We start from the raw sequence: 17,279 nt of genomic DNA, 5'->3' as shown, positions 1-17,279 counted from the left end.
ATGAAGTGGATGTAGAATTTGTATAAAAACAGCAAATAGAAGACTGTAGATATGAGTCACACCCTGTGTGCACTGAGCAATAGTGCAGTTAAATATATAAACCAGAAGTTGCTGGAAATGCATATATAATGTGGAAAAGATTATAGTAAGCAATTTTAATACTCATCATTCAGAATCAGTTCAAGTGGACAAATAAGAAGGTCATAGAGGAATTGACTTAAGCATCATGGTCGTAGTTTAATAGAGGTCTGAGTAGAATCTTATAACTCTGTCGATTAGAGTAAAAATTTTTAATGTCCAAGGAACATTTTTTTAAATCTGTAATTGACCAGAAATAAAAACCTTAATTTTTTTCTTTCTTTTTTTATTTTATTATTTTTATTTTTGAGATGGAGTTTCACTCTTGTTGCCCAGGCTGGAGTGCAATGGTGCCATCTCAGCTCACCGCAACCTCTGCCTCCTGGGTTCAAGTGGTTCTCCTGCCTCAGCCTCCCGAGTAGCTAGGATTACAGGCATGCATCACCACACCAGGCTAATTTTGTATTTTTAGTGGAGATGGAGTTTCTACATGTTCGTTAGGCTGATCTCAAACTCCTGACCTCAGGTGATCCACCCACCTCAGCCTCCCAAAGTGTTGGGATTACAGGAGTGAGCCACCATGCCTGGCCAATATTTTTAAAAATAAGATTTTTTTTTGAGAGAGAGTCTCTCTCTGTCACCCAGGATGGAGTGCAGTGGCACAATCTTGGCTCACTGCAACCTCAGCCACCCAGAATCACGTGATCCTCCCACTTCAGCCTTCATAGTAGCTAGACTGGGACTACAGGCATCTGCCACCACGCCTGGCAAATGGGGTTTCAGCATGTTGTCCAGCTGGTCTCCAACTTCTGAGCTCAAGCCATCCACCCACCTTGGCCCTTCAAAGTGCTAGGATTACAAGCATGAGCCACCACACCCAGCTAAAATTAAGATTTTTACAGTACACTTACACAATTCATAATTAAGTAAAGTTGAAAATAAGTAATAGGAAAAAGTTACCAAAATTTATCTGTATCGAAACTAAGAAGTACTTAAAGAGGAAGAGAAAACAGATTATAAACTGCCTAGAAAATAAGACAGAATGTTTTATATCCAAATTTTTGGAACATAGAAAAAAACTGTATTCATTACTAAAGAGTAAAAGCAGAAAACAAAAAGACAAGGACTAAGGACTCATCTTAAGGAATTAGAGAAAGAATAACATAATGAACCAAATAAAAGCAGAAAGAGGAAGATACAAAAGGTAAAAACTGAAAGAAAGAAAGAAAAACAAAAAGAAAAAAGCAGTACAAAAGATAACTCTACAATGCTGGTTACTTTAAGGAATCAAAGATAAACGCTTTTAAATGCTTGGTTTAAGAATAAAAGAAAGTGAAAATGAACAAAATAAGAAAGAGACAGATAAGAGAAACAGACAGGATGAGAAAGAAAGAAAATCATAGAGAGAAAGATAGAGAAGGAATGAAATAATATTCAATTGCAACTGAAGTGAAAACCTAGGAAACAGATATTTTCCTAGAAAAAGACATACCCTTATGTATTCTATGGTATTTGGCTCATTCACATTTTTTACTTCTTCTTAGATTAATTTTGGTAATTTGGAATTCCTGAGGCCTTCTCTTCTTTTGGTTTTCCTTTTGTTTTTTTATTAGGGTTGAGGATAACCCTGATTTTCACACCTGCATGATGGCTTTGGTTTCTGGGTGTCACACTTTTATAAACCAACAAATCAAGGAAGAAAGAAAGACTTCAAATAGTACGTGAGGAATACTTAAAGAAGTGGGGATGCTTACCTTAAAAAGTCTGAGGGGATATAATAGCTGTTTTAAAGTATTTGAAGATCCATTACCAAGTAGGCAAGCACATCCTGTAAGACCCAACAGGGAATTAGAAACACCTTGTTGTGTACAGGGAACAGATTTGGGGAGCTAGTAGATTACTCGTATGGGCCAACATGTCTATTTTCCCATAACTTACCTGCATCTATCACTTTAAATGTGCCCATGCTTGAGTCATTGGCAGTTGTCTACCTATTCCTAAGGTTTAAAAATTGCCTGGAATTTGCAAAATTTAGCTTTCTCATTTTATTGTTCAGTTATTAAGAGAACTTACTATGATTTGTGGAAAGACACCATTATTTTCTATAACTAAACTACTGATGGCCTATGCTTTTGTTTGTGTTTGGCATTTTTAAGATATGTAAGCGTATCTTACATATTTAAAGGCCAAGAGAAAGAAACCAATCAAGACTGACTTATAAATACATATGTAGAAGTTGTAAAAGGTTTCTTGTGAGTTCAGTAAAAGTCTTTAAAACTTAAGTAGTTTCTTAAACTAGTACCTAAAATTTTCATTTGTTCCTTTTTATCAAAATTGAACATTTAGGTAAGATTTTTTTAAGGCTTCCCTCTCCCACTAGAATAATGATAATTTCTACCCAGTGATACTGGCTCAACTAAAAACATTTCCCACGTCACTTCATGCCTACTACTGTGAACCATATGTCTACACTTCCATAACTATATGTCTGAATTTCCAACTTGGTTAACTTTATAAGAATATAGGGGCATTTTTGACATAAAGATGTATGGTTTATTTTTCTTATATGCATCATTATTCGGTCTTCTTTTTGCAATACAATAAATTCAAGTAGTTTGTATTTTTATTGATATTTCTTTCAATATATGCTTTTGGAGGGAGAACACTAAATTATGAATGAGAATACTGAATTATGAATGGGGAATGATTGCAAAATCCAAAACACTCAAAAAGAGTAATAAACATTGAAGAGTTTCTAATTCCTAAAACTAAATTTCATGAAATGCTACTTTCTAAATATCAAGGAAGATAAATATCAGAAAACCTCTATTGAGTATTCCCTACTGTTCCAGGTGTTTTATGTAAATTAATGCATACCCCTCTAATCAACCCAATTTAATTGATAAATTCCCATCTCGGTTTACAAATGCAAATGCCAGAGAAAGGAGATACTAAGGAAAGATGATGCTTAAATGAGGGGCTAAGCCAATTTAACTCTGGAATCTACTCTTTTAACCAGTATGCCCTGTAGCTTTCTAAAGTAGAGCTAAACCTTTGGAGAGCTTAAATGAAATTTCAGTTTTTTTCTAAAAGTGCACATTTCAGAATTATGGAATTTTAGAACTAGTAAATTGCTTATAGTCAATCAGTTCATCTTTAAGAGAATTGGTTGTATGTATCCCTGGAACTCAAGGGCACCAGGACATAAACAATACCAGGAACTTGTATGTGATTCAGATTTTAGAGTTCTTTTAATAAATTACCTGTGTATTGCAATATATAAATGGCAATTTTGCATATCCAGAACATATCAAGAACTCCTCCAAATCAGTAAGAAAAATGCTGCCAACCAACCCACCAGAAAAATGGTAATGTGAAATGCCAGGCAGATATTAAAAACAAAAGACAAGGACACTCATTGTATGGTGATATGAAAATATCACCAAAATATTTATCAAGTAGAGAAAGCCAGATGAATATTATTTGCTAACATTTGGGTTAAATACTTAAGTTAAAAAAGAACAAAATATGTGTATTAGTATTTCTTGTATATGCTTTAAAAGTTTCTGGAAGGAAATGACAACCATTTTGAGGGGTGAATGGAGAAGAGAGGACAGTCCTAAGAGATAATTGTATGTCTACTTTATACATTTTGATGTATGAACTATGATAAATTTTGAACTTATTTTAAAAAACTCAATTAAAAATTTAAAAATTTCCGTAAGAGGGTAAGGGAGTATGAATATTAGGATAGTGAGGAGGGAAAAAAGAAGTTTAACTAAAGTAAAAAAGATGATTGTAGAAAAATACATTTGGACTGGTTTAATAAAACATTAATATCATTAATTGTACAGTTATCACTTTATAATATTTAAACTTTTTTTGGTGAATCATTATTAATTCTTTCAAAACTACATTTCAGTGTGGTTTTAATATGCTTTTCCCTGATGAAAAGCATATTCACGAAGGTGAATACATTTTCATATGTTTACTGGCCATTTGGACATTGTCTTTTGTGAAGTCCCTGTTAAAGTCTGTTGACCATTTTTCTTATGGGTTTGTTGTCTGCATTTTTCTCATTGCTTTGGAGTTCTTTATATGTTCCGGATATACAAAACTTGCCCTTTATGTATTGCAAATCTCTTCTCACAGTTTTGTTTGCATCTCTACTCTCTTAACAGTATCTATTGGTAAACAAAGATTTAAATTATAAATTATCCAACGTATCAAAATTTTATGGTGTTTTTAATGTCATGTGTAAGAAATCTTTTCCTTCCCCAAGGTCATGAAGATATTCATTTTGATCATCTTTAGAAGGTTTTTTGTTCACCTTTTATATTTACAGTTACAGTCTACCTGGTTTGAGGTAAAAGTCAAGACTGATTTTTTTTTTTTTTGCAGCTCCTCATCTTTGGAAGTTTTTTTTTTTCAATTTTACTTTTATTTATTTATTTTTTTGTTATACTTTAAGTTCTGGGATACATGTGCAGAACGTGCATGTTTGTTATATAGGTATACATGTGTCATGGTGGTTTGCTGCACCCATCAACCCATCATCTAGGTTTTAAGCCTCTCATGCATGAGGTATTTCTCCTGATGCTATCCCTCCCCTTGCCCCTCAACCCCCGACAGGCCCCAGTGTGTGATGTTTCCCTCCCTGTGTCCATAGGTTCTCATTGTTCAACTCTCACTTATGAGTGAGAACATGCAGTGTTTTGTCTTCTGTTCCTGTATTAGTTTGCTGAGCATGATGGTTTCTAGTTTCATCCATGTTTCTGCAAAGAACATGAACTCATCTTTTTTATGGCTGCATAGTATTCCATAGTATATATGTCACATTTTCCTTATCCAGTCTATCATTGATGGGCATTTTGGTTGATTCCAAGTCTTTGCTATTGTGAATGGTACTGTAATAAACATATGTGTGCTTATGTCTTTATAGTAGAATTATTTATAATCCTTTGGATATACACCCAGTAATGGGATTGCTGGGTCAAATGGTATTTCTAGTTCCAGATCCAAAAGCAATTACAACAAAAGCCAATTTGACAAATGGGATATAATTAAGCTAAAGAGCTTATCCCAGCAAAAGAAACTATATCATCAGAGTGAACAGACAACCTACAGAATGGGAGAAAAATTGTGCAATTTATTCATCTGACAAAGGGCTAATATCCAGAATCTACAAGGAACTTAAACAAATTTACAAGAAAAAAAACATCAAAAAGTGGGTGAAAGATGTGGACAGACACTTCTCAAAAGAGGATATTTATATGGCCAACAAACATATGAAAAAAGGACATCGTCACTGGTCATTAGAAAAATGCAAATCAAAACCACAATGAGATACCATCTCATGCCAGTTAGAATGGCAATTATTAAAAAGTCAGGAAACAACAGATGCTGGCAAGGTTGTGGAGAAATAGTAACACTTTTACACTGTTGGTGGGAGTGTAAATTAGTTCAACCATTGTGGAAGATAATGTGGTGATTCCTCAAGACTGATTTTTAATGGATATTCAAACAACAGCACAATATTGAAAAAACCACCCTCCCCACTACTCTGTAGTGTTCATATGGAAGTGGTTTTGTTCTGTTCTCTTTTCCGTCCATTGTTCTGATATCTATCCTTGCGCCACTGTCACATTAATGTAATTCCTGTTGCTTTATAATCAGTCTTACTTCTGGCAGAAAAAGTTTTACTACTTTATTTTTCTAGATCAAGAGTATTAGTCTATTCAGGCTGCTGTATCAAAATACCAGAAACTGAGTAGCTTTTAAACAACAATCTACCAGCAGGGCACTTGAGACTGAAGTTTTTTGCTTGGAAATATGCTTTTTTCTTCTGGTAGCTTCTTGTTACTGTGTGTTTGGTGTTGGTTACTTTTACTTGATGTACTTAAATGTGGTTTTCTTTGTACTGTATTTATCTTGCTTAGAGTTAAGAGATTTCTGGAATTTTTGGCTTTTTTAAAAATCATTTTTAGAAAAATTCAAAGGCATCTAGCACTAGGCCCTTTAGTAGCTGCTGAATAAATAAAAAAGCATATGTGTTAGTAAGGCAGGCACCTTCCCATAATCAGTGATGAGTAAAGTGATGGGGGCATCAGTGAGTCTGAAATCAATCTGCCCCTAAGGTGCGCCTCAAAGTAATTAATCCACACAAACTACCTGGAGCTGCGCTTTGCTGTAGATCTATGTATATTTTGTGATTAGTGTTACTGCTTTTGTTACAGTACTCTCTTCTTTCTGCCAAATAAACATATTCCCATTTTTCAAAACAGGAAATATGAAATCCTCTAGTATCAAGTGAGCAAAATCCAAAACACCTTGTAAACTATCATGGCCAATGCTTTAAACCAAGATCAGAGTCATAAACCATACATTTGATAAATTGAGCATTGAGGCCCAAGATTTGTACTTTTTTCGGTTCTTTTCTTTGGAGGATTTAATTAATTAACCTGCCACTTTTCCAGAGGTCTTCATCACCTGAGTCATTAAATTACTTTTGAGTTCTCCCAGGTGGCAAATTAGCCATGTAGCTTGAACATTAAGTGGATAATAGTGTCTCTTCTGATGCCTTGTAGATTGCTTTAGAGTTAAGCAATTTTTTTTCTTAGAAGCATGGAAATGTTTTTGTTAAGAAAAGCTGAAGAGTATCTTTTTCAGTGATATAAATAGTTGTATTAGCACTGAACACAGGGAGCAGCAAAATATCTTCAAGTACATTAAGTAGATAAAATCCTGTAAACAGAGATTAAATGGCATGTTATTTAGAATGTTAGCTTGATACTAAAAAATTGACATTTTTTGGAGATATATGGTATCATGTGTGTGGTTTTAAAAAGACTTCTTAATTTTTTAGCCCCATACTAAAACTTTCATGAATGAAATGACATGACGTCTGGTATTTTCTTCAAAATAACATGGGAGAGCCATATTATTCAGGATATAGAAGAAAAACGATTCGCTGTAAGTTAACAATTTAAGCTAGAGGACGGCTATTTAAGGATTCGTAATACCAAGCTGCCAACGTTCCCATGTACTTGTAATTATTCCTAATAAGTTTTTTTTTAACTATTGGATAAATATTAAATGAATTAATACCAACAAATCACAAGTTGCTAGAAGACTATCAATACTAATTTAATTGCTACATTCTCAAGGCCTGTGATGGCAGGATTCATGGCTTAATTCACTTTATACTATGGACTTTTTCTATTACCTATCATGTTAGGAGCTTGGTATAAGTTTTTTGGGGTGTATTAATGATCTTTTTTTTCTAATTTAATTTTTAAGTTCTGTGATACATGTGCAGGATGTGCAGGTTTGTTCCATAGGTAAACATGTATCATGGTGGTTTGCTACACCTATCAACCCATCACCTGAGTACTAAGCCTCATATGCATTAGCTCTTTTTCCTAACGTTCTTCCTTCCTCCACCATATCCAGAAAGGCCCCAGTGTGTGTTGTTTCCCTCCCTGTGTCCATGTGTTCTCATGGTTTAACTCCCACTTATAAATGAGAACATGTGATGTTTGGTTTTCTGCTTCTACATTAGTTTGCTGAGGATAATAGCTTCCAGCTCCATCCACGTCCCTGCAAAGGATGTGGTCTCATTTCTTTTTATGGTTGCATAGTATTCCATGGTACATATATACGAAATTTTCTTGTCTTTTTTCTTTTTATTCTTTTTAAATTTCGCTTTAATTTCTGGGGATATATGTACAGAAGCAGGGGTTGCAATCCTAGTTGTTGAGAAAATAGACCTTAAACCAACAAAAACCAAAAAAGACAAAGAAGGGCATTACATAATGGTAAAGGAATCAATGCGACAAGAAGAGCTAACTATCCTAAATATATATGCATCCAGTACAGGAGCACCCAGATTCATAAAGCGAGTTCTTAGAGAACTACTAAGAGAGTTAGACTCCCACACAATCATAGTGAGAGACTTTAACACCCCACTGTTAATATTAGACAGATCATCAAGACAGAAAATTAGCAAGGACATTCAGAACTTGAACTCACCTCTGGATCAAGTAGACCTAACAGACATCTACAGAACTCTCCACCCTAAATCAACAGAATATACATTCTTCTCAGTGCCACATGGTGCTTATTCTAAACTCAACCACATACATGGAAGTAAAACATTCCTCAACAAATGCAAAAGAACTGAAATTATAACAATCTCTCAGACCACAGTGCAATCAAATTAGAACTCAGGATTAATAAACTCACTCAAAACCATACAACTACATGGAAACTGAACAACTTGCTTCTGAATGACTCCTGGGTAAATAACAAAATTAAGACAATCAAGAAGTTCTTTGAAACCAATGAGAACAAAGAGACAACATACCAGAATCTTTGGGACACAGCTAAAGCCATGTTAAGAGAGAAATTTATAGCACTAAATGCCCACATCAGAAAGCTGGAAAGATCTAAAGTTGACACCCTAACATCACAATTAAGAGAACTGTAGAGAGACAAGAGCAAACAAATTCGAAAGCTAACAGAAGACAAGAAATGACTAAGATCAGAGCAGGACTGAAGGAGACAGACATTAAAAAAAACAAAAATCTATGAATCCAGGAGCTGTTTTGTTGAAAAAGTTAACAAAATACACTGCTAGCTAGACTAATAAAGAAGAAAAGAGAGGAGAATTAAATAGACACAATAAAAAATGATAAAGGGGATATCACCACTGATCCCACAGAAATACAAACTACCATCAGAGAATATTATAAACACCTCTACTCAAATGAACTAGAAAATCTAGAATAAATGGATAAATCCTGGACACATACACACCCTGCCAAGACTAAACCAGGAAGTTGAGTCCCTGAATAGACCAATAGCAAGTTCTGAAATTGAGGCAGTAATTAATAGGCTACCAACCAAAAAAATGCCCAGGACCAGACGGATTCACAGCCGAATTCTACCAGAGGTACAAAGAGGACCTGGTACCATTCCTTCTGAAAACTATTCCAAACAATTGAAAAGGAGGGACTCTTCTCTAACTCATTTTATGAGGCCAGCATCATCCTGATAACAAAACCTGGCAGAGACACAACAAAAAAAGAAAACTTCAGGCCAATATCCCTGAGGAACATTGATGCAAAAATCCTCAATAAAATACTGGCAAACCGAATCCAGCAGCACATTGAAAAACTTATCCCCCACTGTCAACTCGGCTTCATCCCTGGGATGCAAGTCTGGTTCCACAGAGAAGTCAATCAACATGATCCATGACGTAAACAGAATCAGTGACAGAAACCAGATAATTGTCTTAATAGATGTAGAAAAGACCCTCTATAAAATTCAACATTCCTTCATGTTCAAAACTATCAATAAACTAGGTATTGATGGAACATATCTCAAAATAATAAGAGCTATTTATGACAAACCCATAGCCAATATCATACTGAATGGGCAGAAGCTGGAAGCATTTCCTTTGAAAACTGGCACTAAACAAGGATGCCCTCTCTTACCACTCCTATTAATGATCTTTGTTCTTATTTCTGTTAAAAATTAGTAGTGAAATTTTTTTAGCAAATACTGTATATTCATGGAAACCATACTTTATTAGAAACTTTTCAGTAAGTATCACCCATTAATTATCAAGCTATCCAAGTCAAACCTAAAATCATCCTTGGTTTACTTCCGCCCTTTACTTCATCCCCAATATCTACTCAATCACAAAACCTCACTGGTTCCACTCAGAAGGAGACATATAAATGGCTAGTAGGGCTATGAAAAAAGGCAACATCACTAATCATTTGGGAAATGCTAATTAAAGATACAACTGTATATCACCTCACACCTGTTAGCATGATTAATTATCAAAAAGACAAAAAGATGAGACATAAGTGTTGGCGAGGATGTGGAGAAAAGGGAACCCTTGTACCTTGTTGGTGGGAATACAAACTGTAACAGACATTACGGAAAGCAATATAAAATATATCTAAAAAATTAAAAATAGACCTACCATATAATCTAGCAATCCAACTGCAGCATATATATCCAAAAGAAATAAAATTAGTATGTTGAAGAGATATCTGTACTCCCATATTCATTGTAGCATTTTTCACAATAGCTGAGATATGGAAAAAACCATGGAATTGTCCATTGTGGATCAATGGGTAAAGAAAATGTGACATATATACACAAGGAAATACTACCTAGTCTTTATAAAGGAGACTCTGTCATTTGCAACAACATAGATGAACCTCCAAGACATTGTGTTGAGTTTAATAGTCCAGGCACAGAAAGACAAATACCCCATGATCTCACATATATATGGAATCTTAAAAAGTCAAACTCACAGAAACAGGGAGGAGAATGGTGGTTAGCAGGGCTGCGCAGGGGAAGCAGGGAGGGATTGGGGAGATATTGGTGAAAGGATATAAAATTTCAGTTAGGAGGAATAACTTCAAAAGATCTGTCATTATTTCAAGCTTATAATACATTGTTAATGACAGTCACCATATTAATGACACACTTACATGACACATGGTGACTGTCATTAACAGTGTATTATAAGCTTTAAAATTGCTAAGAGAATAAATTTTAAGTGTTCTCACCGTAAAAGTATGTGAGGTAATGCATTTGTTAATTAGCTTGGTTAATATATATTGATCTGTACATATATGTATATATATAAAAACATCATGTGATATACCATAAATATATACAATTTTTGTCAAGTTAAAAAAAATCTTATTGATTCTACTTCCAAAATACACCCTGTATCTTGTTACCTCTCAGTCATGTATCATCTACTGCCTGTAACAGCTAGACATCACTTGTGGGAAGAGCCATTGAATCCAGACTTCCAGGATTCTCCCAGCCTTCACTTGTATTCCTCTACAGTCTCTTCTCCAAGAAGAGCATGTCAGTCCTCCTCTTAAAACCAGTGATTTGTATTTTACCATACAGACTTTACCATGGCCAATGAGGCCTGTGTGATCTCTCTTCTGCCTAACTCTCCAATTGTCTTCTGCTAACTCTCTAACTTCATCTCATACTGTTCTCTCCCCCATTCAGTATATATTTTGGCCACTAGGTTCTGTGCTCTGAGCAGAGACACATCAGACACCTGTGTGGGGCCAGGGTCCTGTTTTCCTTTGTTTTCTGTCTCTTCCTCATGTTCTCTGCATAACTGGCCTTTCAGTTCTCAACTCACGTTGTCATTTCCTTAGAGGTTGGCTCCATGATGTATAGTTCATTCATAACACTGGTTACTATCTGCCTTGTTTATTTGCTTGCTTCTTATCCATTTCCTTCAGTAGACACCCTGTATCTCTTTCTCCTCTTATCTCTCCAGAAGTTTGTCACACCACCTAGACCATAAAAACCACATTTAACTGAAATCTAAGATGTGATCAATTGTAGGATGCAGTATTAGGTTATGTGCTGCCAAGGAAGTAAAAACACTGCAAATTAAACTATCGTACAATACTAATTTCTTGTGATTATAAAAAACTTGACTTTTGAAAAATTAAAACGTGCTTTTAAGATGCATTCTTGACGAAATACATATCTTGTTGAACACATGAAAAAATGTACTTCACTTAATCATAAGTAGTTGTTTGCTAGTGATCTTTTGAGGAAATTTTTCTAAAAAAGATACGCATGTAGAGGCCAAGAGATTGCATAGGTGAGTAACACTGTATTATGAAAAAGATGATATTGGTAGCATGAAGAAGTATGAGTAATCGAAGGATTGTATGAGTGGTTGTTCCAAACTGCCAGTTACTGGCTTGTCAACAATGATTCCAATTCTGTAGGTCTTGAGTGGGCCACGAAACTGGAATGCTCAACAGACACTTTAAGAGACTCATATACAGTTTTTTTGGAAATAGATTCAGCCCTCTACAGAGGGAAGACAGAAGACCAAGATGTAAATTGCTAGAGCTGGTTGTGGTAAGGTATGGGACTATGCTTCTGATTACCTCTATGTGTTCAGTAAAATATGAAGTCTTTGATTCAATGTAGTAGGATAGGGATTTTGGAGCCTTTAGAAAGAAGGGAAGGGAAGGAATAGTCAATGCAGAGAGTATGAAAGCAAGAGGAAGTAATATATTCTACAGAAATTGATAGGTTTGCAGATTTGAGAAATACTGAAGTAGAAAAGTAGGCGTGTGATTGGATGTTGGATGGTATCCCAATGTGGTTGAGTAATGAGTACCCAGTGCTGAAGGAGTATCAAGACAACCTGCCCCCTTTAGCTGCCTTTATTGTTGTAGTCCCTAAACTGCATTCAGTTTCCGTAAGACCTAACCATTCCTGGGCAGCTGTGAAATTACTATGGCTTCCACTGTTGTCATTTATATAGTTAAAATAAAATAAACTCATAAGTGAGGAGGGCTGGATTCAAACACTGACCTAAAGAGTGAAACATTCAGGTTCTTAATCACGAAAATGTACTGCTTCCCAATAACAAGGGCCTCTTGAGGTGGCCCAAGTGAGCCCCTTTTCTGTGGACTTGAAATAAACTATCTTTCACGTTTTGAAAACTGCTTAGTTTCTATTTTTATAGGAAAAACTTCCAAACTCCTAAGATGGCTTCATGCTCTGCTCTTGTGCTCTGGTCCAAGCTGGTTCATCTTTCCTTACAGCCTCATCTTTCCTTACTCACACTTTGTGGTCCAGTCTGCTTATCGTTAAGCCCCATCCCAAGGCTGTGATCTTTAAGTTCAGATGCATGTGCATTTGGGTGCTATACAAGTTGATCCAATTGGGTTTGCTAGTGCTGTATTCTCTTTCCTTCAGGCCTTTGCCCATGTTGTCTCTTTCATCTGCTTGGAACCCCTCTCACCCTTGTTTGACTAAATACTACTAGTCTTAAGCTCTTACTTGAAACCTCACTTCTTCCAAGAAGCCTCTTCTGATCCCCCCAGGTCTGAGGTTACTGTACTTCTCCTGACACCTTGTACTCACCATTTTGCATCCTGATTGCCTCTTTCAGTAAAGAGGCAATCAGGATCTGCACTTGCAAAGCTTCAGTGCCTAGCCTGTACCTGCCTCAGAATTGTGCTCAATAAATGTCTACAGAATATTAGAAAAGGAAACAATTAATCATCTTTTAACATTTAAGTTATATACTTCATTAAGGTAGGTTCTTAGTATGCTAAACAGGGATGTTTATCTACACAAAAATCTCCTGAGGACTTCTGTCTTGAGGTAGAACAAAATAATTTATTTTAAAACGTAATTTGAGTTATAATAGCACTGTAACACTGTAACATGAATAATAATAAAATCTGATTGGGACTGTGAGCAGACTCATCAGAAAAAGTAGAAAAAAATGTTTGGGCAGGTATTTTAAATCCTCTCTGGGCCAGGTTTTGTACAATAGTAGTATAAAATTATGCAACAATTTAGACTTTTAACAGGTCAATACTAATAAGGAGATTTATCCAAAGCCAGCGTCTTTCATTTTGTTTTCAGTTTAGCTCATGTCCTTTACTGGTATTCAACATGTCACCCCATTCACCCTTCAGCTTGTAACTTTTTAATTACCTTTCCTCAAGTTTGTGCTAGATAAACAGCAATGTTAAAAGTTCCTACGAATTTAGGATTTTTTAAATTGCTCTTTGTGATGATGTTCTTCTTTCCCCAAACTGTGTGGCTTTCTCTCATTCCTACCAGAGTCTTCATAGTGTGCTTTTCTACTGCAAGTGGATATGTTTCACTTTCCAGGAATGTCAGATTCATCCAAATAAAAAAGAAAGAGTTTGGTGGTGTGATTTGGAGGTTTTGGTGCCTCCCTTTACTACATTAGGATGGACAAGAGAGATTGTAGTGCCATGAATATAAAGAGTTATTTTTCACTACTTATGAAAAACACTCTGGCTACACATTATTTCAAAGTAGTTTATTTTAATTATTTAAAAGTTAGTTGTGTCCACACTTGGTGCTTTAATCTTTTATTGTAATCTTTAATGGTAACCATATCTAGTATTCCATACCACATGCTAAATGTCATATTCTGATGTATCCTCCCTTCTCTCCTAATCTAGCTCCATAGTCCTTTGAATACATTAATTTTGTAAATTACCTCAGTAGCAGCCAGATTTCATAAGGAATTTTTAATGTTGTAGCTGTTTTAATTCTTACTTGTTCCTGTGATTCTTATTATATAGGAACTACTTACTTTTTGTTCTTAACACAGAAGCATCAGGAAAACAGTTATTTTTGATAACAATTTTTAAACTATTAGGCATTATGCATTACAAAATCTCTTCTGTCCTTTTAAAATAGTAAAATGTGCCCAGAGTTAAGTATTCTGCAGTGAAGCTGAAAAACTTGAAACACCTTTTAGTTGGCATACTGTCTAAATGCTGCCTTACCCTGCAGCTTCTGCAGTTGGTTCATCATCTGAATGCTGTCTAACTCTACAGTTTCCAGAAACATGAGATGATAATTTGCTTCTGTGGTGAACCTGTGGCTTAGGTCCATTTCTTTTCACACACACACACACACACACACACACACACACACACACACACACACACACAAAATGATCAGAGAAGACCTAAATGCCCTATAAATCATTTTGGAAACATTATATACTGATTATTTTGGTATTGCCTAAATAAGGTATCAAGGTGATTAACTTTCATTATGTTAGCTTAAAAATTACACACAATCCTTTATTGCAATCATGAAATAAGTAATACTGTATACCAAAAAAAAATAAATGAAAGAAAATAACCAGTGACTTTTTTTTCCCTTCCATCTGCTCTTCCATCATACAGGTACAACTTGGCCAAGTAGAAATCAAATGCCCAATAACAGAGTGTTTTGAATTCTTGGAAGAAACAACTGTTGTCTATAACTTAACGCATGAAGACTCCATCAAGTATAAGTACTTCTTGGAACTTGGCCGTATTGATTCCAGCACCAAGCCATGTCCTCAGTGCAAGCACTTTACAACCTTCAAGAAAAAAGGACATATTCCCACCCCTTCCAGATCAGAAAGCAAATACAAAGTAAGCATTTTCACCAGAGTGTGGGTTTGATATTACATGGCAGAAACAGCCAGATTAGATCAACTTGTGGTAGGCATTAAGGGGGCTTCTTTCCTTTATGGAGCTCAAGGTGAGCATTTATTGACCATCATTCTGAAAGCATATGGTTTGGGGAGGCTGAGAGCATTCTTAAGGAATTAATTGAAGCTTTTTCTTTGACTTTAACCAAGTTGAAAATTAACCTGGTAACCTTATTGGAAGGCTAATATTTAGAGTAATAAATAATTACTACCACCAAGTACTAAATAAAAACTAAGGCTTTTTCTTTATTATTATGAACCTGATTTTTTCAGTGGTCCCAATGTAAGTCTCCTCTTTCTCTGTCTATAATAGGTAAAAATAGTATAAATGGTATTCATTCATTTATTCAGCAAATGTAGAATGCTGTATATGCTAGGCAGTATGCTAAGTGTGGGGTTATAGAGCAAATGTGATACAGTCTCTGCTTCAAAAAAGTCTAATGAAGATGGGAGAGATATATGTTCTAAAATGACAGTTCAATATGATTGGAAAAAAACACAAAACTGTGTACATATAGGGTGCTTTGAGAACACCGGGAGGGTTTGGCACTAGGACATCAGGAATGGCTTCTCAGAGGAGGTGCAGTTCGCCAGACAGATAAGCATGGTGAGCATTTCAGAGAATGGAATAAGTGCACGGTCCCTGAGGCTAAGGCCAGGCTTGCTGCAAACAAGTGCTTCTAGAGCTGGTGGGGAGTAGGGCAGAGGCAGCTGGTCGGGCAGTTAAGAGCAGATCGTGTTGAGTCTTGTGCAGTTTGCGCAGAAGTTCGGATTTAACTGTGTAAGCATTAGAGAAATGTCATCTGGCAGCGTTCGTAGACGCTATCACAGGAGGACCAGACAGAAGCCTTGGAAACCAAGGCAACAAATGCAGCAGCAGAGCATTGATTCACAGCCCTGATTGTACATTAGAATAACCTGGAGAACTTTCATGACACACCAGTGCTCCAGGCCCACCCCAGAACAATTGTCTTCCAAATTTTTGAGCCTCACCTGGTGACTAATCCACAGCAGAGAATCTTTGCAGTAAATGAAGCAGAAAATCAGTGAGGCTGTGGCAGTAGTTTTCATCCTTGTCATTACAGCAAAATGGCAGGATGAAGTGGTTTCAAAGGCTGTTTGAAGTCATCTCCACTTAAGGTAGGTTTCCGCTCATGTTCCCTTACTTGAGAGCAGCAGTTACATTATTCATCTTGTAGCTTTGAGGGGACCATGGTTTATAAGTAGTTTCTTCTGCTGTTGCAGTGATCAGTATTTGTAGGTTAGTCAAAACTTCTTCACGAATCGTTATTCTTTGAAACTGCTTGGCTCTCATAGTTAATTTCTTTTATATACTGTTTTTATGCAGGCCAGTCTCTATAAGGTTAGAAAAAAAAAATCCCTTTTTTCCCTTCTATAAAAAGCATCATTTTGAGGTTACAAAATTACATAACTGAAGTACTGCCCTACAGTGATATCGAATGCTGACTATTAATAGAATACTTTCATTTCATTCTATATATCCTTAGATTATTTTATTTTTATTACAATTGTATGTTATTGTATATGATCACAAAATTACTAGTTTTAGAAGGACTTGTTATTCCATAGATTAGGATATTCAACTTTTTTCTAATGCATGTTCAGAATTAGATATGCAGAAACTCAGACTATACTAATTTTTAAAATCGCAGTAATTAAAACGTATACAAAATTGAATTTGAGTGGGAATAATCGAGTAGTTTTAAAATGTGTTGTTTTTATGAAATGGGTAAAGGAGTTATAATTTAAGGCACAATTATGGCAACAGTAAAATGTTTACGTCTCATTTCATCTAAAAATCACCAAAATCATGTGATGAGCATAATGTATCACAATACACATGTATTGAGAGTGAAATATGTAAATATTGACAAATAGAAGATTCTAGATTTGTATAATATTGAGTGAACCCATGGTATTCTGTAACATTTCCCAGTGGTCAGGCTTCCTCCAATGTCTGTCAGTTTGTTGTAGGTAAGAAGAGAAGCAGGGGCAAACGCATCAAGATCTTAAACCCAATTGTTTCCTTTTGATGAGTAGAGGAAAAGAAAATTTGCTTTGGGGTGAGGAGGAATTCAACACACTGTAAATGTTGATTGTGAAGCAGTTAAGATCTTCA

General features: G+C 35.6%; 1 protein-coding gene across 1 annotated transcript in view; it reads left to right on the top strand.

Annotated features, from left to right (window-relative positions):
* RNF217 (ring finger protein 217) overlaps positions 1-17,279 on the top strand; it is a 122,873-nt gene that overhangs the window by 68,319 nt on the left and 37,275 nt on the right. The window contains exon 2 of the mRNA XM_012475704.3: positions 14,847-15,080. Within this exon, the coding sequence (XP_012331127.3) occupies positions 14,847-15,080 (234 nt within the window). The remainder of the gene's footprint in view (positions 1-14,846; positions 15,081-17,279) is intronic.

The sequence above is a fragment of the Aotus nancymaae genome, unplaced genomic scaffold, assembly GCF_030222135.1.
Source record: "Aotus nancymaae isolate 86718 unplaced genomic scaffold, 86718_ANA_hifiasm-v0.15.2.pri h1tg000040l, whole genome shotgun sequence".
Classification (NCBI taxonomy): Eukaryota; Metazoa; Chordata; class Mammalia; order Primates; family Aotidae; genus Aotus; species Aotus nancymaae.
Note: the sequence above shows the minus strand (reverse complement) of the source record. Positions and strands in the feature narration are given on the sequence as shown.